At 39.6% G+C, this 25,040-nt stretch overlaps 1 protein-coding gene across 3 annotated transcripts in view; it reads right to left on the bottom strand.

Moving 5' to 3' along the window:
* The window catches only part of LMBRD1 (LMBR1 domain containing 1), a 117,704-nt gene that overhangs the window by 79,463 nt on the left and 13,201 nt on the right, over nt 1-25,040 (bottom strand). For all 3 annotated transcript variants that reach the window (XM_082474213.1, XM_082474211.1, XM_082474212.1), the window contains exon 3: nt 22,760-22,820. In XM_082474213.1, coding sequence (XP_082330339.1) covers nt 22,760-22,820 — 61 coding nt within the window. The remainder of the gene's footprint in view (nt 1-22,759; nt 22,821-25,040) is intronic.

Genomic DNA, 25,040 nt, shown 5'->3' with positions numbered 1-25,040 from the left:
AGCATACTGAATTTTGGCACTACAGATATTCAGTGAAATTTATCCAATCTTTTAATATTATGAGAAACTAATAATGACAGTAAATCTTTAGGGTAATGAATATTGGTATTTCTATTACAAACCAGAGAGTAGTCAGTATTAACATTTCTATTACAAATCTAAGAGCCAGTGGAAATAAACAAGTACTCAAAAAAGTAACCAAGGGCTTCCCTGGTGGCGCAGTGGTTGAGAATCTGCCTGCCAATGCAGGGGACACGGGTTTGAGCCCTGGTCTGGGAAGATCCCACATGCTGCGGAGCAACTGGGCCCGTGAGCCACAACTACTGAGCCTGTGCGTCTGGAGCCTGTGCTCCGCAACAAGAGAGGCCGCGACAGTGAGAGGCCCGTGCACCGCAATGAAGAGTGGCCCCCGCTTGCTGCAACTAGAGAAAGTCCTTGCACAGAAACGAAGACCCAACACAGCCATAAATAAATAAATTAATTAATAAAAAAAAAAGTAACCAAAATTAAGTATTCTAAAAGCTTCAAAAAATTAAACATAAAGGGAAAGTACTATAAATCACCCTAAACACCATACCAATATTATGATTGAAATAATCAAATAATCTGTACAGAAGAAGAAAAACCCTAAATTAGGACAACAGAGTATAGTGGGCTGACAGCCACATGCCAAAAACTCTGATAAACTGACAGACGCAGTAAGGTTTGGCTTCAGCCTCAGCACACCATTTGTGTCTACTACTTGGTGGCCTAGGCCTTCACACAGCCAAAGAGCCTAATGACTATTTCATAAGCATTCCTGGTATTCCTGAACTTGTGTGATCAACGACCTTGTAAATGCCTAAGTCACCATTATACTCATTTAGCATAACAAGGTATAAAATTAACTCCTATAAATAAAATACAAATAACCCACTTTTAAAAATAGACAAAAGACAAACAGATACTTCATCACAGAAGATATACAAAATGGCCAATAAGCACTTTTAACAGGTGCTCATCATCACTGGTCATCAGGAAGACGCAAACTAAACCTGTAATGAGATACTACAGACCCACTAGGATGGCTAAAATTAAACTGACAATACCAAGTGTGGCCAAGAATGCAGAACAACAGACATTCCCATACTTTGCTAGAGGGAGTGTAAAACAGCACAACACTGTAGAAGACTGTTCAGTAGTTTCTTACCAAGTTAAACATATATCTACCATATGACTGAACAATTCTATTCCCCCAGCAATGAAGTGCAGCGACATATGCAAAGTCTTTCTGACCAGAGAAGCCTGCCTGAGTTGCTGAGTCCAGGGCTCTTACTGGGGACTTAGGATATAGGCACATTTGCCTGAGTGACCAGCTATGATGACCAAATACAGACCCCGAGAAGGAAAGCAAGTATTCACCATAAATCACCCACACAAACAGGCTGAACAGGTTGGACTGTGTGGTTCCAGGCCGTACGCAGCTGTACAGAACCGTTCAGCAATGACTAACATTAGGGAACATCCAAGGGCCAGATTCCCAGTATTGGTCCAGTGTCAGCCACACCAGCAGGTCCTCCTACAGATACGTGAGAATTAAACAATATCGGGTCTGAGTCACAACAAGAAAGTTGACAGCAACATTACTAACAGTGATCAAAAACTGGAATCGATCCAAATGTCCATCAACAGGTGAACGGGTACGCTGAGTGGTACAGTCATACAAATGACTACTGTACAGCAATAAGAAAGAATAAACTATGAACACATGTGATGAGGATGAACCTCACAGACCTTAAACTGAATAAAAGCAGCACAGACACAAGAATACATCTTCTACAGTTGAACTTAAGGAAGTTCAAGAACTAGCAAAACCGGTTTATTACGACCCAAACCAAAAAAGTAGTTGGGGCAGCTACTGACTATAAAGAGACATGAGGATGTACAGCAACCAAAAATCTCATATGTTGCTGGTAGGAATATCCAGAAAAGACAATTTCTAGGAACCAACTCCTGGAGGAAGGAAATGGGGAAGACACAATTCTGAAGAGACTCTTAACATCCCCTCAGTCTGGCACTGCTCTAAGTCTTTGTTTCCCTGACACCACATTCTAAGCTACCTTCTGGTTATCAGACTGTTCTCTCTCAGTGTCCTTCAAAAAGATTTCTTCCTTTAGCCTGTAAATGTTAAACTGTAAAGAAGGAATTAAATTAACATTTTTATGTGTTTCGGATCAGTTCTAATGCCAAGTTGGACTTACATCAATATATCTGTAAATGGAAAAAAAAAAAATGCTGCTACCACTATCATCAAACAGAGAAACTGCTTCGTTTAAAGCTCTACTTCAGCCTCATGGGCTTCCTCCCTGCAGAGCCTGGGAGCGACAGCCCTCCCCTCGCACCTGACTGGGCCTCTGGGGTGAGGAGGTGCTACACGAAAGGAAATCTGAGCCACAGAGAGGTACACTGCCTGGTCCAAGATCACAGAACTACCATGTGGCTGACAGGGTCTCGGTGCTCCGGCTAGGTGTCAGGTCTGAGGCTCCGAGGTGGGAAAGCTGAGTCCACAACATTGGACCACTAGAGACCTCCTGGCCCCACGTGATATCAATCGGCGAGAGCTCTCCCAGAGATCTCCATCTCAACGCTAAGACCCAGCTCCACTCAACGACCAGCAAGCTCCAGTACTGTACACCCTATGCCAAACAGCTAGCAAGACAGGAACACAACCCCACCCATTAGCAGAGAGGCTGCCTAAAATCATACTAAGTTCACAGACACCCCAAAACAATCCACCAGACGTGGTCCTGCCCACCAGAAAGACAAGATCCAGCCTCATCCATGAGAATACGGGCACCACTCCCCTCCACCAAGAAGCCTACACAACCCACTGAACCAACCTTACCCACTGGGGACAGACACCAAAAACAGCAGAAACTACGAACCTGCAGCCTGTGAAAAGGAGACACCAAACACAGTAAGATAAGCAAAATGAGAAGACAGAAAAACACACAGCAGATGAAGGAGCAAGGAGAAAACACACCAGACCTAACAAATGAAGAGGAAATAGGTAGCCTACCTGAAAAAGAATTCAGAGTAATGATAATAAAGATGATCCAAAATCTTGGAAAGAGAATGGAGAAAATACAAGAAACGTTGAACAAGGACCTAGAAAACCTAAAGAGCAAACAAACAATGATGAACAGCACAATAAATGAAATTTAAAATTCTCTAGAAGGAATCAATAGCAGAATAACTGAGGCAAAACAATGGATAAGTGACCTGGAAGAAAAAATAGTGGAAATAACTACCGCAGAGAAGAATAAAGAATGAAATGAATTAAGTAGAGTCTCAGAGACCTCTGGGACAACATTAAACGCACCAACTTTTGAATTAAAGGGGTCCCAGAGGAAGAAGAGAAAAAAAAAAGGGACTGAGAAAATATTTTAAGAGATTATATTGGAAGACTTCCCTAATATGGGAAAGGAAACAGTCAATCAAGTCCAGGAAGCACAGAGAGTCCCACACAGGATAAATCCAAGGAGAAACATGCCAAGACATATATTAATCAAACTATCAAGCATAAAATACAAAGAAAAAATATTAAAAGCAGCAAGGGAAAAAAAACAAATAACATAACCCATAAGGTTAACAGCTGATCTTTCAGCAGAAACTCTGCAAGCCAGAAGGGACTGGCAGGACATATTTAAAGTGATGAAAGGGAAAAACCTACAACCAAGATTACTAGACCCAGCAAGGATATCATTCAGATTTGACAGAGAAATTAAAACCTTTACAGACAAGCAAAAGCTAAGAGAATTCAGCACCACCAAACCATCTTTACAACAAATGCTAAAGGAACTTCTCTAGGCAAGAAACACAAGAGAAGGGAAAGACTTACAAAAACAAACCCAAAACAATTAAGAAAATGGTAATGGAAACATACATATCGATAATTACCTTAAATGTAAGTGGATAAAATGATCCAACCAAAAGACACAGACTGGCTGAATGGATACAAAAACAAGACCCATATATATGCTGTCTACAAGAGACCCACTTCAGAACTAGGGACACACAGAGACTGAAAGTGAGGGGATAGAAAAAGATATTCCATGCAAATGGAAATCAAAAGAAAGCTGGAGTAGCAATTCTCATATCAGACAGAATAGACTTTAAAACAAAGACCATTACAAGAGACAAAGAAGGACACTACATAATGATCAAGGGATCAATCCAAGAAGATATAACAATTGAAAATACTTATGAACCCAACATAGGAGCACCTCAATACATAAGGCAAATGCTAACAGCCATAAAAGGGGAAACCGACAGTAACACAATCATAGTAGGGGACTTTAACGCCCCACTTTCACCAATGGACAGATCAACCAAAATGAAAATAAATAAGGAAACACAAGCTTTAAATGACACATTAAACAAGATGGACCTAGTTGATATTTATAGGACATTCCATCCAAAAACAACACAATACACTTTCTGCTCAAGTGCTCATGGAACATTTCTCCAGGACAGATCATATCTTGGGTCACAAATCAAGCCTTGGAAAATTTAACAAAATTGAAATCATACCAAGTATCTTTTCCAACCACAACGCTTTGAGACTAGATATCAATTACAGGAAAAAATCTGTAAAAAATACAAACACATGGAGGCTAAACAATACTAAATAACCAAGAGATCACTGAAGAACTCAAAGAGGAAATAAAAAAATACCTAGAAACAAATGACAATGAAAACACGACAACCTAAAACCTATGGGATGTAGCAAAAAAGCAGTTCTAAGAGGGAAGTTTATAACAATACAATCCTACCTCAAGAAACAAGAAACATCTCAAATAAACAACCTAAACTTAGACCTAAAGCAATTAGAGAAAGAAGAACAAAAAAACTCCAAAGTTAGCAGAAGGAAAGAAATCATAAAGATCAGATCAGAAATAAATGAAAAATAAATGAAGGAAACTATAGCAAATATCAATAAAACTAAAAGCCAGTTGTCTGAGAAGATAAACAAAATTGATAAACCATTAGCCAGACTCATCAAGAAAAAAAGGGAGAAGACGCAAATCAATAGAATTAGAAATGAAAAAGGAGAAGTAACAACTGACACTGCAGAAATACAAAGGATCATGAGAGATTACTACAAGCAACTCTATGCCAATAAAGTGGACAACCTGGAAGAAATGGACAGATTCTTAGAAATGCACAACCTTCTGACACTGAACCAGGAAGAAATAGAAAATATGAACAGACCAATCACAAGCACTGAAATTGAAGCTGTGATTAAAAATCCTCCAACAAACAAAAGCCCAGGACCAGATGGCTTCACAGGCGAATTCTATCAAACATTTAGAGAAGAGCTAACACCTATCCTTCTCAAACTCTTCCAAAATATAGCAGAGGGAGGAACACTCCCAAACTCATTCTACGAGGCCACCATCACCCTGATATTAAAACCATACAAAGATGTCACAAAAAATGAAAACTCCAGGCCAATATCACTGATGAACGTAGATGCCAAAAATCCTGAACAAAATACTAGCAAACAGAATCCAACAGCACATTAAAAGGATCATACACCATGATCAAGTGGGGTTTATCCCAGGAATGCAAGGATTCTTCAATATACTAAAATCAATCAATGTGATACACCACATTAACAAAATGAAGTATAAAAACCATATGATAATCTCAATAGATGCAGAAAAAGCTTTTGACAAAATTCAACACCCATTGATGATAAAAACTCTCCAGAAAGTAGGCATAGAGGGAACTTACCTCAACATAATGAAGGCCACATATGACAAACCCACAGCCAACATCGTTCTCAATGGTGAAACACTGAAACCATTTCCACTAAGATCAGGAACAAGACAAGGTTGCCCACTCTCATCATTATTACTGAACATAGTTTTGGAAGTTTTAGCCACAGCAATCAGAGAAGAAAAGGAAATAAAAGGAATCCAAATCAGAAAAGAAGAAGTAAAGCTGTCACTGTTTGCAGATGACATGATAGTATTCGGAGAAAATCCTAAAGATGCTACCAGAGAACTACTAGGACTAATCAATGAATTAGGTAAAGTAGCAAGATACAAAATTAATGCACAGAAATCTCTTGCATTCCTATACACTCATGATGAAAAATCTGAAAGAGAAATTAAGGAAGCAGTCCCAGTTACCACTGCAACAAAAAGAATAAAATACCTAGGAATAAACCTACCTAAGGAGACAAAAGACCTGTATGCAAAAAACTATAAGACACTGATGAAAGAAATTAAACATGATACCAACAGATGGAGAGATATACCATGTTCTTGAATTGGAAGAATCAACATTGTGAAAATGACTATACTACCCAAAGCAGTCTACAGATTCAATGCAGTCCCTATCAAACTACCAATGGCATTTTTCACAGAACTACAACAAAAAATTTCACAAATTGTATGGAAACACAAAAGACCCCGAATAGCCAAAGCAATCTTGAGAAAGAAAAACAGAGCAGGAGGAATCAGGCTCCCTGACTTCAGACTATACTACAAAGCTACAGTAAGCAAGAGAGTATGGTACTGGCACAAAAACAGAAATATATATCAGTGGAACAGGATAGAAAGCCCAGAGATAAACCCACGCACATATGGTCACCTTATCTTTGATAAAGGAGGCAAGCATATACAATGGAGAAAAGACAGCCACTTCAATAAGTGGTGCTAGGAAAACTGGACAGCTACATGTAAAAGAATGAAATTAGAACACTCCCTAACACCATACACAAAAATAAACACAAAATGGATTAAAGACCTAAATGTAAGGCCAGATACCATCAAACTCTTAGAGGAAAACACAGGCAGAACACTCTATGACATAAATCACAGCAAGATCCTTTTTGACCCACCTCCTAGAGAAATGAAAATAAAAACAAAAATAAACAAGTGGGACCTAAGGAAACTTAAAAGCTTTTGCACAGCAAAGGAAACCATAAACTAGACGAAAAGACAACCCTCAGAATGGGAGAGAATATTTGCAAATGAAGCAACGGACAAAGGATTAATCTCCAAAATATACAAAGAGCTCACAGAGCTCAATATCAAAAACACAAACAACCCAATTAAACAATGGGTGGAAGACCTAAATAGACATTTCACCAAAGACATACAGATGGCCAAGACGCACATGAAAAGATGCTCAACATCACTAAGTATTAGAGAAATGCAAATCAAAACTACGAGGTATCACCTCACACCGGTCAGAATGGTCATTATCAAAAAAACTACAAACAATAAATACTGGAGAGGGTGTGGAGAAAAGGGAACCCTCTTGCACTGTTGGTGGGACTGTAAATTGATACAGCCACTATGGAAAACAGTATGGAGGTTCCTTAAAAAACTGAAAATAGAACTACCATATGACCCAGCAATCCCATTACTGGGCATATACCCTGAGAAAACCATAATTCACAAAGAGACATGTACCACAATGTTCATTGCAGCATTATTTACAATAGCCAGGACATGGAAGCAACCTAAATGTCCATCGACAGATGAATGGATAAAGAAGATGTGGCACATATATACGATGGAATATTACTCATCCATAAAAAGAAACGAAATTGAGTTATTTATAGTGAGGTGGATGGACCTAGAGTCCGTCATACAGAGTGAAGTAAGTCAGAAAGAGAAAAACAAATACCATATGCTAACACATACATATGGAATCTAAAAAAAGGAAAATGGCTCTGAAGAACCTAGGGGCAGGACAGGAATAAAGACGCAGACATAGAGAATGGACTTGAGGACACAGGGAGGGGGAAGGGTAAGCTGGGACAAAGCGAGAGAGTGGCATGGACATATATACACTACCACATGTAAAACAGATAGCTAGTGGGAAGCAGCCGCATAGCACAGGGACATCAGCTCGGTGCTTTGTGACCACCTAGAGGGGTGGGATAGGGAGGATGGGAGGGAGCGAGACACAAGAGGGAGGGGATATGGAGATATATGTATACTTGTAGCTGATTCACTTTGTTATACAGCAGAAACTAACACAACAATGTAAAGCAATTATAGTCCAATAAAGATGTTAAAAAAAGAAAAACACTGTTCCATGCCAAAAAAATAAATAAAAATAATAAAATTCTACTTCAAACTGATAGCTATTTTCAAAGTAAAATTATTCTTAACTCCAACAGGGATGACACTCTTATATCCTGACGTCTTTATATTTACTTGTAAATGTTTTTGTTAAAAGACTGCTACCAGCAAGTAAAAGTTAAACAGACTACTTGGTTTAATAGTCCCACTAACATCAAAGAAAACAGACTAAGAAAAAAATTTTAAACCTGATGTCCAAAAGAAAGGGAAAAAAAAAAGAAAAAAGAAACAAAGAAACACAAAAAAACCCAAAGAAAAATAAATAAGTTTAAAAAACCTCATGCCCAGAGAAATTGGCAAAAATTAAACTCATAAAACGAGTTCTTTGTTTAAAACGAAACTAAAAAAAACAAGTGAACAGAAAGCCATCAACTCTCAAAAGGCCATAGACAAAAACTATAGCAAAGAATACATGGTAATTCTTATGATTTTTTAAATATATGCAAAGCAAACAATCTACCTTTTCAAAACTGCATCATTAATTAGTACTCACATAAGAATTACCTTGGATAAATTAGACTTCTGAATTTTTAGACATTCTTTATCCCTCCCAACTACCAGTGAAAACACTAAAACAAAGAATAACTTAGTCAATATTGTAATAGTATAGTTAATCATTACAAAGCATTTTGCTTTAGAGGGTCAAAGTATAAAGATATTCTGGGAACCTAAAAGCCGTCTAAAATTATCCCATTGTCCCAGCTGAAACAATCTGGAGTCAAGGCTGCTAGCTGCATACACAATATTCATTTTCCTTTCAGCTCCCACTCCCTTTTTTGTCTTTCTCCCTTCCTTCGACTTTCTGCCTGAAATGGACACATGATAGCTTAAACTCCAGCTACTCTCTTGGACTTTGTGGTGACCTTCAAGTAGAAATCAGGTACTAAGGATGGAGAGCAGAGAGCAAAGGAGCTTAGGCCCCTCCTGATGCTGCCTTACCAGCCTTGGATAGCCTCTCTCCAGACTTACTTTAAGTAAGACTGAAAAACCACTATACTATTTAAGCCATGCGTTTCCAATCTGTTCACAGCAGCCAGGTGTAATTCCTGAGATAGAATTTTGTAGGAGAAATGGGGGACCCCAAACATTCACTCCTGAGCCATCCAGAGTCCCTGGTGGTGCTGTGAGGGGTGAGTGGAACAGATCTCCATTTGTTTTTGCCACTGCACATGACAGCATCATGAGGTGCCACAGAGTCCCCTGGGTTCAAGACATACTTCTCCTTCCCTCCTTCCCCTAATAATCAGCACCAGTCCCTCCAGCTGATACAGTAACTATTACGGCCTGTTCACTCAGTGGAATAAGGAGACCAAAATGGTCAGGTAGAAATCACACCTCCTAATTCAATGAAATCATTGTTTCATCCCTGCTGGATGTACTCCCATATGGCTGGTAAGAATTCTAAAACAGAGGAACTCAGCTGCAAGGTGAAAAGCAACAATTTTGTGAATGGTTCATTAGGAATACTAGTCCAAACTGCCATGCTCACTTCTACCCCTTAGTCACCGGTCACACCGGTCGCAAACAGATTACGGGAGAAAAGAACCATATGGTAGCGCTCAGTGATTCACAGCATTCTCTAACACACAGAAAGAGCACTTCTCAATTCATTTTGGGAAGCTAGCAGAGTCTTGATACTCAAACCTGATGAGAATAAGATCAAGGAAAATTACAGACCAGTTTCACCTCTGAATCAATTTTTAAAGGAATCCTAAACAAGACAGCAGCAATCAAGTCCAGCAGAAGATTTAAAAAGAAACCCAAAAAGCCACCGTTATGACCAATCTGGGTTTATCCTAGGAATGCAAAGTTGGTTTAAGAGCAATTTATCCATGTAACACATCACTTGGAGGAACTAAAACCAAAAAACTTCATATGATTATCTCCCCTGACAAATGTATTCAATCCAACAAACATCTACTGAGTACTTGCCAGGCATCATTCTAGGGGTCACAGACATGGTTAAATCAAAACTCAGAAGTTCCCTACTCTCACATCACTTAATTCTAGTGGGAAAAAGAGAGAATATTTAGAATCACTGTAGGAACTACTCAGAGTACATTGAAAAATTTCTTATATCAGTAAGAAAAACACAACCCAACTGCAAAAAGGCACTTGAAGCAGAAAACTGGAAAAGCCAATAAATCTTAAAAGGCATGCAACTTCATTTCCAAATAAGTGAAATGCAGATTGGTGAATGATCATTTCACACTCGCCAGACTGGCAAGAACTAAAACTACATGGCGATGTCAAAGTTTAGGGTATAGAGCAACTAGAAGGCTATGACCTCCTAACAAGACTTAAACTGGTACATTTAGAAAAATGATCTGTCATTATTTAGAATGTTGAGGATGAACATAACTTACGACCCATCGACGCCATTATATGTATATATCTTGCACACATGCAACAAGAAACGTGTACAAACATGTTCATTGCACAATTTTTAATAGCAAAAAATCCAAATGTCCAGACTGACCAACATGCAGTATATAGTCATACACGATGAAAATAAACTACCCTTTACGCAATAACACGTTTGAATCCCCCGAACATGTGGTCGAATGAAAACAAGCAAGTCATTTCATATAAAGTTCAGAAAATGTAAAACTAAGGACACAGGATGGTAACACTATAAGGCAAGCAAGGAATTAACACAGACAATTTAAGTAGTGGTTATTTCTAAGGGGGTTGGGGAGGAGATGGCGTCAGGGAAAGGCGCACAGGGAACTTCAAAATGCTGACGTCAAACCTCAAACTTTGCATGCTTAATAAATACTTTGCAAGTATAAAAGTACTTTGTGTTGAGTAAATATCAAAATTGTCAACACTTGCAAGACAGCTGTGGTGGGCAGCCTCTAAAACGCTCCTGATGAGCCCAGCACTTCCAATGTTCACGCCCTGCCTTTCAGTGTGGGCTGGACCAGTACATCACTGCTGACAGGACAGTACGACAAAAGTGGGGGAACAAGTTACTGCAAGACTGGTTTCCAGCTTGCTCGCAGGCCTGTTGTGAACTGCTCTATGGAAGGTGCACGTGGCCAGGAACTGACACTGCTGAGGACACACAGACGAGACCTGAGGCCGCCCATGCCCACGAGGGGGAGCTCGGGAGCCAGGTCCCCCCTAGCGGAGCCTTGAGACACTGCTTCTGGACTCCTGACCCACAGAAACAGTGACACAATGTTTGTTGTTTTAAACTGCTAAATTTGGGGGTAATTTATTACGTGACAATAGAAAACTAGTACCATTGCTGATGGTAGAGCAAAGTGATTAAAACATTCTGGTGCATGATCTGACAGTATAGAATTTGGAGAATAAAATCGTTTACAGGTTTTAATTTAGAATATGTCGTCTGAAGAACAGTCGTTTACCTTAAGGACTATTTTCGTTGGTTGTTTCCTCTCTCTATGGTATTTATTTCAAGGTTTACGCTGCAATGCCATTTTTATAACAAGAAATTGTTAAACTACATGGTCAGAGAAGAGGCTGAGCAATTTATAGTGTAACTCACAGTTGTGTGGCAATTAATGATAACTAGACTGTTATCATTAACTGTTGACTCCAAAGCTATACATAGAAATATTAGTTGAAATAACAGTACATAAAAAAGACATAATGCAAATTAGCATTACTACCTGACTATTCTTGGAAGCCATGTTGTGTGATATACAAAGAATCACATTCCAATTTATAAACCTTAGTACTTCATAACTTTTCAGCCTCATTTTTTTTCCATCTGTAAATTAGGATAAGATTCCAACTCTAGAAAATAAAAAGAAATCATAATAATGCAAGTCCCCTCAAGTTTTCAGTCATAATACTAGCAGCTATCCTGTGCTGACAGCCTGTCATATATCCAGCTCTGTGCTACACTCTTGACTTATGTTTGCCCATTAAATGTTTTTCCCAACAACTTTGTAATACAATTTACATATCACAAGATGCACGAATTGTAGGTCTACAATTCAATGATTTGTAATAAATGTATACAGTTGGGTAACTGTCACCATGATTCATTTTTAGAACATTTCCATTACCTCAGACAAGCTGCTCTGTGCCAATTTGCAATTAATCCCACTCCAACCCCCAGTTTGAGGCAACCACTGATCTGCTTTCTGTCTCTAGAGATTTGCCTTTTCTGGACATTTCATAGAGATGTAATTATACAAGATGCAGTCTTTCATCTCCGGCTTCTTTCACTAAGCACAGGGGTTGGGAGATTTTTTTCTGTAAAGGGTCAGATCATATTTTCAGCTTTGCAGCCTATACATCTCTGTCACAACCACTCAACTCTGATGTTAGAGCATGAAAGTAGCCACAGACAACAGGTAAACAAATAGGTACCTAGATTTAGGGGCCCATGGGCCAAGCCACAATTTGCTGATCTCTGACTCAGACTGCTGAACACGCATCCCATTGTATGGACAGAACACATTTCACTTAAATATTCATCAGTTGTCGAACATGTGGATTCTTTCCAGTTCTGTGCTATTACGAAAAAAGCTGCTGTGGAATTTGCATACATCTTCATGTGGACATTATGTTCAGCTGGATCATACAGTAAGTTTAACTTTTTAGCAAAGCTGAAAACTGCTTTCCAACGCAATGCACCATCTTACATTCCCAATGGCAGCGTTTGAATTTTCCAGTTTCTCCAGATCTGTCAATACTTGGATAGTGTCTGGTTTTTATTACAGCCATTGGACTGAATGTTTGTTCACCCCAAAATGTACAGGTTAGAGCCCTAACCTCCAGTGTGATGGTATTTGGAGGTGGGACCTTAGGTAGGTAATTAGGTTTAGATGAAGTCATGAGTGGGACCCCCATGACGTGATTCGGGTCCTCAGGATAAAGGGAAGAGAGGCCAGATCTCTCTCTCTCCCCCTCCCTCTGCCACGTGAGGACACAGCAAGAAGGCAGTCCTCTGCAAGCCAAGAGAGGAACTGAATCTGCTGGCACCTTGATCTTACACTTCCCAGTCTCTACGACCACGAGAAATACGTGTGTCTGCTGTTTAAGTCACCCAGTCTGCGGCATTCTGTTAGAGCCGCCTAAGCTGACACAGCCATTCTGGCGGCTGTGTAGTAGCATCTCACTGGGGATTTAATCTGCATTTCCCTAATTAACAATGTTGTACATCTTTTTACGTGCTTACAAGCAATTTAGAGATCGTTATTCTTTTAAAATAAATTTATTTATTTATTTTTGGCTGCGTTGGGTCTTTGTTGCTGCACGTGGGCTTTCTCTAGTTGCGGTGCGCATGCTTCTCATTGCGGTGGCTTCTCTTGCTGCGGAGCACAGGCTATCTAGGCGCGTGGGCTTCAGTACTTGTGGCACATGGGCTCAGTAGTTGTGGCTCGCGGGCTCTAGAGCGCAGGCTCAGTAGTTGCAGAGCACGGGCTTAGTTGCTCCGTGGCATGTGGGATCTTCCCGGACCACGGCTCGAACCCATGTCCCCTGCATTGGCAGGCGGATTCTTAACCACCGTGCCACCAGGGAAGTCCCTAGAGATCGTTATTGATGAAGTTATGCTCAAATATTTTGCTCATTTTTTTTTTTTTTTTTTGCTCATTTTTTAACTGTTTGTATACTTAGTGACTGGTAAGAACTGTTTATCCATTCTGAATACAAGCTCTTTATGAGATACATGATTTGTAAATATTTTCTCCTTGTCTGTGGCTTACCTTCATTTTTTAAATTATGTCTTTTGAAGGACAAAGCTTTTAATTTTGATAAAGTAGAATTTATCAAGGTTTCTCTTATGAATAAAGCTTTTGTGTCATATCTAAGAACTCTGTCTAACCCATCATGAACGTATGTCCTTGAATTTCTTCTAGAAGTTTTCAACTTTTACAGTTTAAAAAAAAAAAAAAAAAGAAAAACTTGTATAGTTTAGGTCTCCGACTTCCGAGTTAATTTTTGTATATGTCAGGTAAGGCTCAATGTTGCTGCTGTTATTGTGGCGTGTGGTTATCCAATTCACCCGACAATTATTGAAACTGAAAAGAATTAAACTGAATTGCCACAGCTGTTTAGAATCAATTGATCATGCATGTAAGGGTTTTTCTCTGGTCTCTGAATTCTATGGCTCTATGTACCTATCCCTCTTCAATATCACACTGTCTTGTTTATTGTGTTGTATGGTAAGTTTTGAAATCTCATAGTATAATTCTCTAACATTATCCTTTTTCAAAATTGTTTCTAGCTGCTCTAGGTCCTTTGCATTTCCACGTAAATTTCCGGAACCATTTGTCAATTTCTAAAAAAAAAGAAAAAGAAAAAAAAGAAAAACACTGTCAATTTGAGGGAAAATTGCTATAACTGCCATCCTTACAATATTATGTTTTCAAATCCATTAATAACAAATGTCTATTTATTTAGATCTTTAATTTCTATCAACAATTTTTTGTAGTTTTCAGTGTGTAAGTTTTACACTTCTTTCGTTAAATGTGTTCTCAGGTTTTTTTTTTTTCCTTCTGATGTTTTGTGAATGGAATTGTTTCCTTCATTTCATTTGAATCGTAGATTTCTAGTTTTCATATTAATCTTGCATCCTGTAGCCCTGCTAAACTTGTTTATTGGTTCTATTTGACTTTATATAATTCCTTGAGATTTTGCACCTATCGGATCTCATGTCAGCTGAGAAAATAAGAGTCTTAATTCTTCCTCTCCAGTGTGGATGCCTTAATTTATCTATTTATATATGGACTTATTACACTGGCTAGAATCCCCAGGAGCAGCACTGGTGAGAGCACACATTCTTGCCTTGTCCCTAATCTTAGAGGAAAAGCATTCAGTCTTCCACCTGTCAGGAGTAGGTTATCCATAGATGCCCTTTACCAGGTTGAGGAAGCTCCCTTCCGTAACCAGACAGCTGAGAGCTGCTATCAGCAATGGATACTGGATTTTGTAAAATTCATGCTTTTTTTCATATGTATTCAGATTTTGTATCTATTGTGGGTTTTGTCCTTTATTCCATTAATAAGGTATGTTACATGACTTGATTTTGGGATATTAAACCAACCTTGCTTGCATTCTTGGGATGAATCCCACTTTGTCACAGTGTATAATATATGATTTCTATTTCATTGATTTCCCTCTAACCTTTATTTTCTTTCTTGTGCTCGCTTAGAGTTCAGTTGGCTTTTCTTTCTCTAGTTCATAAGGCAGCAGTTTAGGCAACTGAGATGACTTTTTTTTGTTGTTTTTTATTTGGTTGCACCAGGTCTTAGCTGCGGCAGGCAGGATCCTTAGTTGCAGCATGCGAACTCTTAGCTGCTCCGTGGCGTGTAGGATCTAGTTCCCTGACCAGGGATCGAACCCGGGCCCCCTGCATTGGGAGTGTGAAGTCTTATCCACTGCGCCACCAGGGAAGTCCCAACTGAGACTTCTTTTCTCAAGAGAAATTTAAAGCTGCAAGTCATCCCCTGAGCACTTCTTTAGCCGCACTTCATAAATTTTGATATGTTGTATTTTTATCTTCATTCAGTTCAGAACATAACCAGGCTGAAGAGGGGAGAGCTGGTTAGAGGGGAGGCAACAGACCCAGTCTAAAACATTACACACTACCACTGTCCTTACCAGTTTGCAAGTACAAAGAGTCTTGTATTTGGTTGATTTCCAAAGCACTGAAGTTGTTCTTCTGTCAGTTCTGTATTGCTTTTTGGGGAGAGGCTCCGCCAACCTTCTTACTTGGCCATGTGTGAAGTCACACCCCAGATCATGCAACCTTAACAACATGGAAGTACCCATTATCCTTCACATTTATACAGCGTTATGGACTAACTGTGTTTCCCCAAAATTCATACACTGAAGTCTAATCTCCAATGAGCTGGGGTTTCAAGGTGGGAGGTAATTAGGTCACGAGAGTGGAGCCCTCATGAACGGGAGTAGTGCTTGTAAGAAGGGACACGAGAGCTTGCTCTCTCTCTCTCTCTGCCATGTCAGGACACAACAAGAAGACGGCCATCTGCAAACCAGGAAGCAGGTCCTCACCAGACACCAGATCGTCAGCACCTTGATCCTGGACTTCTCAGCCTCCAGAACTCAGAGAAATAAATGTTTGCTGCTGAAACCAGCTAGTCTACGATGCTTTTGTTACAGCAGCCCCAACTGACTAAGACAGCAGTGAGAAGTGGTCAGATTCTGGATGAATTTTGTTTTTGTTTTTGTTTTGCCATGCTGCATGGCTTGCAGGATCTCAGTTCCCCAACCAGGGATCGAACCCGGGGCCACAGCAGTGAAAGCCCAAAATCCTAACCACCAGGCCACCAGGGAACTCCCAGATATGGATAAATTCTGAAAGTCAAACACAAGAGAATGTACTGCCATGTGTGATACAGTGTGAAAAAACAGAGTCAAGGATGACTCCAAGGTTTCTGGCCTGAGCAACTCTATTCTTCCAGTTGCCCTGCACTGAAACCAGGAAATTTACAGAGTATAACAGATTGAGCATCAGCTGTTCTAGAAATGTTAAGTTTGAGATGTTAACTTCTTGGCAGAAATTGACAAATGGACCACTGGACACAGGGACATGAAGTTCGAGAGAGGTCTGCCCGGCAGTAACACCTACTCAGCACTAACACTTCTCACACTCTTGCTGCGACAAAGAGGCGCTACTCCAGTATCATCTCACAGGTGGAGACGTCAGAGGGAAGTTAAGCTGACCTCAAGGTCCCACGGCACTCTTCACAAATTAGATACTAACTTCAAAATGACTGTACAATTTTTCAGCAATTAACCAATAGGGAGTGAGGAGAAACTTCCTAAAAACTCTCTTAGGTGCTCTAAAATGCCTGGCATAGAAAGAGGAGCTTGAAACCTTCTTGGTCCATCTTATTCTTCCTCAGTTCCATAACGTAACTCATCTAAATATGCACACACTTTGGCAAAGTCTTCTATTTTCACTATAGAATTGCTTAACAGCAAAAAGTTAACAACGTACTAAATATCTAATTATCTGCGATTATTTGAAAAAGAGTATCCATACGATGGAAAACAATGCAGTGTATATATTATATATATATGTGTATGTGTCTATCTATATGTATACATAGACACATACACACACCACACACATATATACAAGAGCCTCACAGCAGCAGTATTTGAAATAGCCAAAAGCTGAACAACCCAACTGATCATCAATACGAGGACGGATAAACAATGGTATGCTGTTACAATGGAATATTACACAGTAATGAGAATCGACAAAGTACTGTTACCCTCAACAACACCGATAAGTCTCAAATGTAATGCTGAGCACTAAAGAGGCCAAACAGAAAACAATACATAGCATATGACTCAATTTATATGTAGACGAAAAATGACAGCCCGAAAAATCAGCATCAAGAGGAGAAAGGGTCTCTGGAAGAAAGTGACAGGACAACTACAGACAAGCCAGCACGACAGCCTTGAACAATCCCTGCTCTTGGTTTGGGCGCTCCCCATCTCTACAACCCCTGCACTCACTACAAAATCAAAACAAGGGTTAGGAAAAATGATTAAATAAAAGGAAAATTCACTTAAAAGAAATTAAAGTAGATGGTGAAAGAATTAAAACTAAAAATTTCAAGAATAGTCAGAGAAAACAGATTAAACATTTACAATAGATTACAATAAATAAAAGGAAAGAATTTAAAGATAAAAATAAATTCGAAATCAAAAATAAAGCTCGGGGGCTTCCCTGGTGGCGCAGTGGTTGAGAATCTGCCTGCCAATGCGGGGGACACGGGTTCGGGCCCTGGTCTGGGAAGATCCCACATGCCGCGAAGCGACTATGCCGTGAGCCACAACTGCTGAGCCTGCACGTCTAAAGCCTGTGCTCCGCAACAAGAGAGGCCGCGATAGTGAAAGGCCCGCGCACCGTGATGAAGAGTGGCCCCCACTTGCCGCAACTGGAGAAAGCCCTCGCACAGAAACGAAGACCCAGCACAGCCATGAATAAATAAATAAATAAATAAATAAATAAAAATTAAAAAAAAAAATAGAGCTCAGATAAAAGGCTAAGCATATACAGAAGAGATAAAAGATTTCATAAGAGGTCCAAATATGAGATTAAAACAGAACTGAGAGCCAGAACATCAGACAAGAGATGCTTTTTCAAAGAAAATATCAAAGAAATTTGAAGACACAGATGAAGAAACAAACAAAAACTTTCAGAACGAGAAAAAAGAACAAGTCCTTAGTGTTTCTGGGGTGGGCACAACATCCTCAGATAAGGAAGTCTCCTCCTGCGTGCAGGGTCCCCATGAGTACCGGGCAAAGGGGCAGAAACAAACTCTACCCTCTCAGCCTTCCACGAGCTCCAGGAAACTGTACCTTTGTAGGCAGCTTCAGTTAATGAAGACTGGTAATAACCGATCAACAGCTGGGGATATCCAGTGGGTAGAAGCAGCAGGCCTCACTTCCACAAACTTTCCAGAAGAAACACCCAAAGTTCCATTAACGTAACAGAAGTTTCTTAAAAATGTCGTTTTGAGACCTTAGGATCAGCAAGGTCCTTGCAGGGTATCCGCAATGTGAAATTATTTTCATGACAATGTTAAGATGCTGTTTCCCTTTCCACTAGCAGTTACTATACTCTTCACCCTCCAAGCGCACACCAGCGGGGGGCACTTTTATTCAGCAAAGTCCCTCTAAGAAGAAATAATTCTGAGATGTCCACCCTTGAGTGCACGTCTTTTTAGTGTTCTGTGTTTGGGGACGTACACATACAGTGTACTTGTGAGAAGCACCTGTGCTATTTCAGTTGCGAGCTATACTAGGCACTTTTTTTCAAAGAATATCATTTTCACTTGAAAGAACACGGACAGAAAAACTATAGCTATCCAGACTGGAGTATTAGGCAGATTCTCTCAAAAATGAATAAAGTGAGTCTGTCAGTCACTTTAAAGAAAATAAGTAACAGTATTCGTTACTAATGATAAAAACTGAGGTCTCAAGAGAAAACCGTAATTTTTGGAAAACTTGAATCCAGCACCCTGAGTCTTACATCCTTCCAATGCATAAACACTTCTCTGATAAGAATAGTGGTGATATTAACTGAATGCCAAAGTAAATCAGAATCTCTGCGGATGTAATCTACATTCCGTACTATTTAAAAGGTCTCGAGATGATGTCTGAAGCGGCCCCAGGGGTTCAGGGCTGGCTAAGCATTCCCAGAGGTAACAAACATTCCCAGAACAATTTATTAAAAGGCAGCTGACTTCACGGTAAGCAGCTCCAGCTTAGGAAATAATATCCACTCTGGGCTACATCACTCACTAACAAGGTGATCTTTAACATCTCTAGGTCCAATTTCGTCACCTGTAAAATGTAGAAAATACCTCCACAAAACGACGTTCATGAAGACCAAAGAAAGTGTTGAATATGAAAGCCCTGCACAGTGCCTGGGAAGGTCAGACAACGAAAATGTGTTGATATGTTAGGAGAGACTAGATGAACTACAGAACCTCACAGAAGCGAATGGATAAAAATGGTGCTCCAGATTCTCTGGAGTCTGCTTAGTCCTCAGCATGCAGAATCAGAGATGTAATAATATGTAATCAGATAACACCCAGCATTTCTGGGAAACGGCTGGGCTGGAGGACAATGACCATCTCAGAGGCTACGGCTCCTAGCAGTAGGGCATGATCTGAGTTAAACCCAAAGGCCCACCCGCCGTAGCTAAAACGGATGTAACTAACTTTATGACAACAACCACTAATATTATTGAATTAAATCTTCTTGCTTCAATTCCGTGGTCATCAAGAAATCTTCTATTCATGGTTTGGCTTCTCATGCAGATTTCTTCCCTAGATCAGTGACTCAACTATCTTATCCCAAGGCAGTTATTATTTCTCACTACAACCCAAGTTATACAGAGGACCAAACCCTAAATCCCTAAGTCATCTTGTTTATAATGATTAATTTTCTCCCATGCATTTAAAATGATACTAGAAACACACTATCCTTGGGAGGATTAAGAAAAATAATCACAGATCACTTCCTGTAAGCTTAATTCTCGCTATGAAACCAACTGGAAAGACTGCTGAATTAACATTCCAGTGTAGAAGTCTCTGTAACCTTGGTTACAATGGATCAATCCACTAGCCTCTAGGTTCATTGATAAGATACGGTTCATAAACCTGGATTGCACTAAGATAAAAGCTGGCTTATCTTGTCACATGTTCTACAGCATAAATACACTGTAGTGTTACATAGGAGACAGGCCCCACCTCACAAAACTGTTTTTGAAGAAGTGATTTATATCCTGCCAATAAGTTTGTATTCTGCTTAATATACCACCATTTCAAAAGTTTTAACTTAACAGGTCAAATCTAGATTTTATGATATATATTAAATTTATTCATTAGAAATAATAAATTCTATATTAAAATACCATAAAAATATTTCTGAAATCTATACCAAAGAAATGGAATTTCATAGGTCCTGTAGATTTCAGATCAGGAGAAAAGAGACAAAAGTTAGAGCCAAAGCAGCTAAGTTAAAATCCAATGAAACCCCTGAAAAACTTACCCCATCAACAGAAACTTCTATAGATTTTTTTTTCAGTGTCCTACTGAAATTTTATTCAACCTCCTGATTCACTGCTGGAAAAAAAAAAAAAGACACCCCTTTCCTAACTCAGCACTTACACATTTTTATAAAAGCACAAGTCATATGTATTCAAAGAGACAATTTCGAAAACATTTAGGTGGTTATTATAAATAGCTTCTCTAATCCAACACTAGGGGAGGAAGAGAGAGGAAAGGAGGGAAGGAGGGGCCAATCCACCACCACCCCCGGATTAATTGGTTCTGTAAAGTACAAAACACACCAATCCACCACGACCCCCAGGTTAAACTGGCTGATGCTGCAAACTCCCAGACAGTACACTGTACTAGTGCCAATACTTAGAAGAAATTTCTAGAAAACTGAGATTTTCAAAATCAAGAGTGCAAGTGGGAAAGTGGTAACAAAAGTTACCAAACAATGGTATCAGAGGAAGAGAGTGGAGATTTAACGGAACTTGACTGAACCTCTACAAAGAAGGGCTGAAAGTGAACCTAAGTGAAACAAAGTATGTAACGGAAGTTTCAGGTGACCAGATGAGTTCTACACTACTTATTCATGGTGCTGAAACAGTCATCTCAAATGTGATATCAGAATTAAAAGGAAGCCATAAACAAGACAAAAAGACAACCCTCAGAATGGGAGAAAATATTTGCAAACGAAGCAACTGACAAGGGATTAACCTCCCAAATATACAAACAGCTCATGCAGCTCAATATCAAAAAAACAAACAACCCAATCCAAAAATGGGTGGAAGACCTAAACAGACATTTCTCCAAAGAAGACATACAAATGACCAAGAGGCACATGAAGAGATGCTCAACTTCACTAATTATTAGAGAAATGCAAATCAAAACTACAACGACATACCACTGCACACCAGTCAGAATGACCATCATCAAAAAATCTACAAACAATAAATGCTGGAGGGCTTCCCTGGTGGCGCAGTGGTTGAGAATCTGCCTGCCAATGCAGGGGACACGGGTTCGAGCCCTGGTCTGGGAAGATCCCACATGCCGCGGAGCAACTGGGCCCGTGAGCCACAACTACTGAGCCTGCGCGTCTGGAGCCTGTGTTCTGCAACAAGAGAGGCCATGACAGTGAGAGGCCCGTGCACCGCGATGAAGAGTGGCCCCCGCTCGCCGCAACTAGAGAAAGCCCTCGCACAGAAACGAAGACCCAACACAGCCATAAATAAATAAATAAATAAATAAAAGTTTTAAAAAAAAATGTTGTAGAGGGTGTGGAGAAAAGGGAACCCTCCTACACTGTGGGAACATAAACTGGTACAGCCACTACAGAGAACAGTATGGAGGTTCCTTAAAAAACTAAAAATAGAACTACATTATGACCCAGCAATCCCACTATTGGGCATATACCCAGAGAAAACCATAATTCCGAAGGATACATGCACCCCAATGTTCACTGCAGCACTATTTACAATAGCCATGGTAGCAACCTAAACGCCCATCGACAGATGAATGGATAAAGAAGATGTGGTACGTATATATAATGGAATATTACTCAGCCATAAAAAGGAACAAAATAGGGTCATTTGTAGAGATGTGGATGGACCTAGAGACTGTCATACAGAGTGAAGTAAGTCAGAAAGAGAAAAACAAATATCGTATATTAACACATATATGTGGAATCTAGAAAAATGGTACAGATGAACCTATTTGCAAAGCAGAAATAGAGACACAGAAGTAGAGAACAAACGTATGGATTCCAAGGCGGGAAAGGGGGCTTGGGATGAACTGGGAGAATGGGATTGACACATACACAATAAAATGTATAAAACAGATAACTGATGAGAACCTACTGTATAGCACAGGGAACTCTACTCAGTACTCTGTGGTGACCTAAATGGGAAGGAAATCCAAAAAAGAGGGGACATATGTATACATATAGCTGATTCACTTTGCTGTACAGCAGAAACTAACACAACATTGTAAAGCAACTATACTCCAATTAAAAAAAAAAAGTCTATATGTAGCTTTATTCTACATTTTGGCGAGCAGCCCAGACAGGCAATGAAACGGAAATATACTTACTGTAGTAACCGTACAATACGGTGTCCTCGATCCGTCTGCTGACATTAGCGTTGGCCCAGTCCTAGGATCAAAAGGAAACAATAGAAATATTAATGAAACAGCCATTTGCTTAACAATTATACTTAAATTTTAATATGATTGGATATCACTTATAAATGTATCATCGACTCTGACAGGTATGGTCTGTGCCCTCAAGAAGTGACAGACAGACAAGTAAACAGGCAATTTCAGCAGGTGAATGCTGAGCTGACGTGACGACATGGTCCTGGGGAAGCACGTGAAGGAGAGGCAGCTACGGGCCAGGGCCACTAAACTGGGGCCGGAATAACACAGTGGGAAGGAGGGAAGAGAATAAAGGAACATACATGGAGACTTTGAAAAACCTGCAGGAAGCAAACTATAGATTCACTAGAGCTTTTGGAAAGGGGAGAGAAAGCAGGTGGAGTGAGGGAGGGAAAGGCATTAGGTTTGAGGGACCGTGAGTCACGCTAGGTATTCTGGCCTCTGTCCTAAAGGCAACGGAAAACAGTGATGCAACTTTGTGCAGAGCAACAGGTATGATTTGTATTTTAGAAACAAGATATTTTAAAATACCTAAAAGAACAGTCAACATAAACTTCTTTGCATTCAACCCACATTTTCTTAAAATTAGTCATTTAAATTTAGTACTTTAACTTAGAAAATTAATTCTAATTAATCTTTTCAAATAAAAACATCTATACATTAACAAAATAGAACTGGGGTATAATAGCAAGTCTTTTTGACTATCCTAATTGTATGCATATGAAAATTAAGCCTGGAGCGCCAATGTGACTGGTCATTGCGATTAAGCACCAAGGCTCAAATTAGTAGCCAGGTCAATTTTGTTCTATCAATACTTTAAGAGCTCAAGTTAGTATCAACATCCCACTTACAAGGTCTCTTAACAAAGAGTGGAAACATTTAACTCTCCTAAAATAATTTAGGTTTTTCTTTTTTTTCCTTTTTCACCTACAAACACCTCTAGCAATGAATATCTATGAATTTCTAATTGACAAATGCTTAACAGAACAAAAATGTGGAAACCCCAAATTTAGCACTACAAATGCAAACCTTGACACACGGCGCACAATAAAAATAGCATTTTTCCAATAGCAATTAAGACTATGAAAAACTTAAGAGGACTTCCCTGGTGGTGCAGTGGTTAAGAGTCCGCCTGCCAATGCAGGGGACGAGGGTTTGATCTCTGGTCCAGGAAGATCCCACATGCCGCGGAGCACGAGAATTACTGAGCCTGCACTCTACAGCCCGTGAGCCACAACTACTGAGCCCATGCGCAACAAATACTGAAGCCCGCGCGCCTAGAGCCCGTGCTCCGCAACAAGAGAAGCCACCACAATGAGAGGCCCGTGCACTGCAACGAAGAGTGGCCCCTGCTCGCCACAACTAGAGAAAGCCTGCACACAGGAACGAAGACCCAACGCAGCCAAAAATAAATAAAAAACAAATAAATTTTTTAAAAAAAGAAAAACTTAATGGCCTCAATTTTAAAATTATGTTAACTATACAGAATATAAAAAAGATCCAAATAAATGAAAAGTCACACGTTCCCACATGAAAAGACTGTAAATACCAAATCCCTCCAAATTAATCTATAAAAACTATATATTGCCTATCAAAATCCCAATAGTGGGTAGAGTGTTTTGCCATGCTGATTCTAAAAGTCATGTGCAAAACATACAGGCGTATATGGATATCCATAAAGTACTTTTGAGTGCGGGTAAACAGAACAAGTTGCAACCAATAGTTTTAACAACATACACAATCTTTGTCTAAAAAATGTAATGAAAGAAACACTGTACATATACTACAGAAAAATGGAAAGAACGTTAAGCAGTGCTTACCACACAGGACTGGAAAAGCACTGGGGAGAATTCTCGCCAATGACTGGAAATTTCTTCATCAACGACTCAAGTATCCAAATGAATATACACACAACCAAAGCTTCTACTCCCAAAAGCTGCGTTTCTTTAGTGATTGTTTAAACATCAAAACAGACATTTTAAAAGATTTTTCAAACTTGAAGATTTTTTGAAACAGAGGATAATTACATCTATCCTTACGCAAGCTCCTTACCAATTTCCAAGACAACCCCACGAGGTATTAACGTACCCACTGAGAATCACATAAAAGTTAAACTTCAAAATTGAAGAAGGCCCCAACCTCAGAAAAAGATTAAATGTAGAAAGTCTGAAGGTAATTAAAGCCAAAGGTTCATTGAAATTTAGTATCTTTTACCCTC

The sequence above is a fragment of the Balaenoptera physalus genome (assembly GCF_965194825.1).
Source record: "Balaenoptera physalus genome assembly, chromosome: 9".
Taxonomy (NCBI): domain Eukaryota; kingdom Metazoa; phylum Chordata; class Mammalia; order Artiodactyla; family Balaenopteridae; genus Balaenoptera; species Balaenoptera physalus.
The sequence above is the reverse complement of the archived record's forward strand: the minus strand, read 5'-3'. Positions and strand labels throughout refer to the sequence as shown.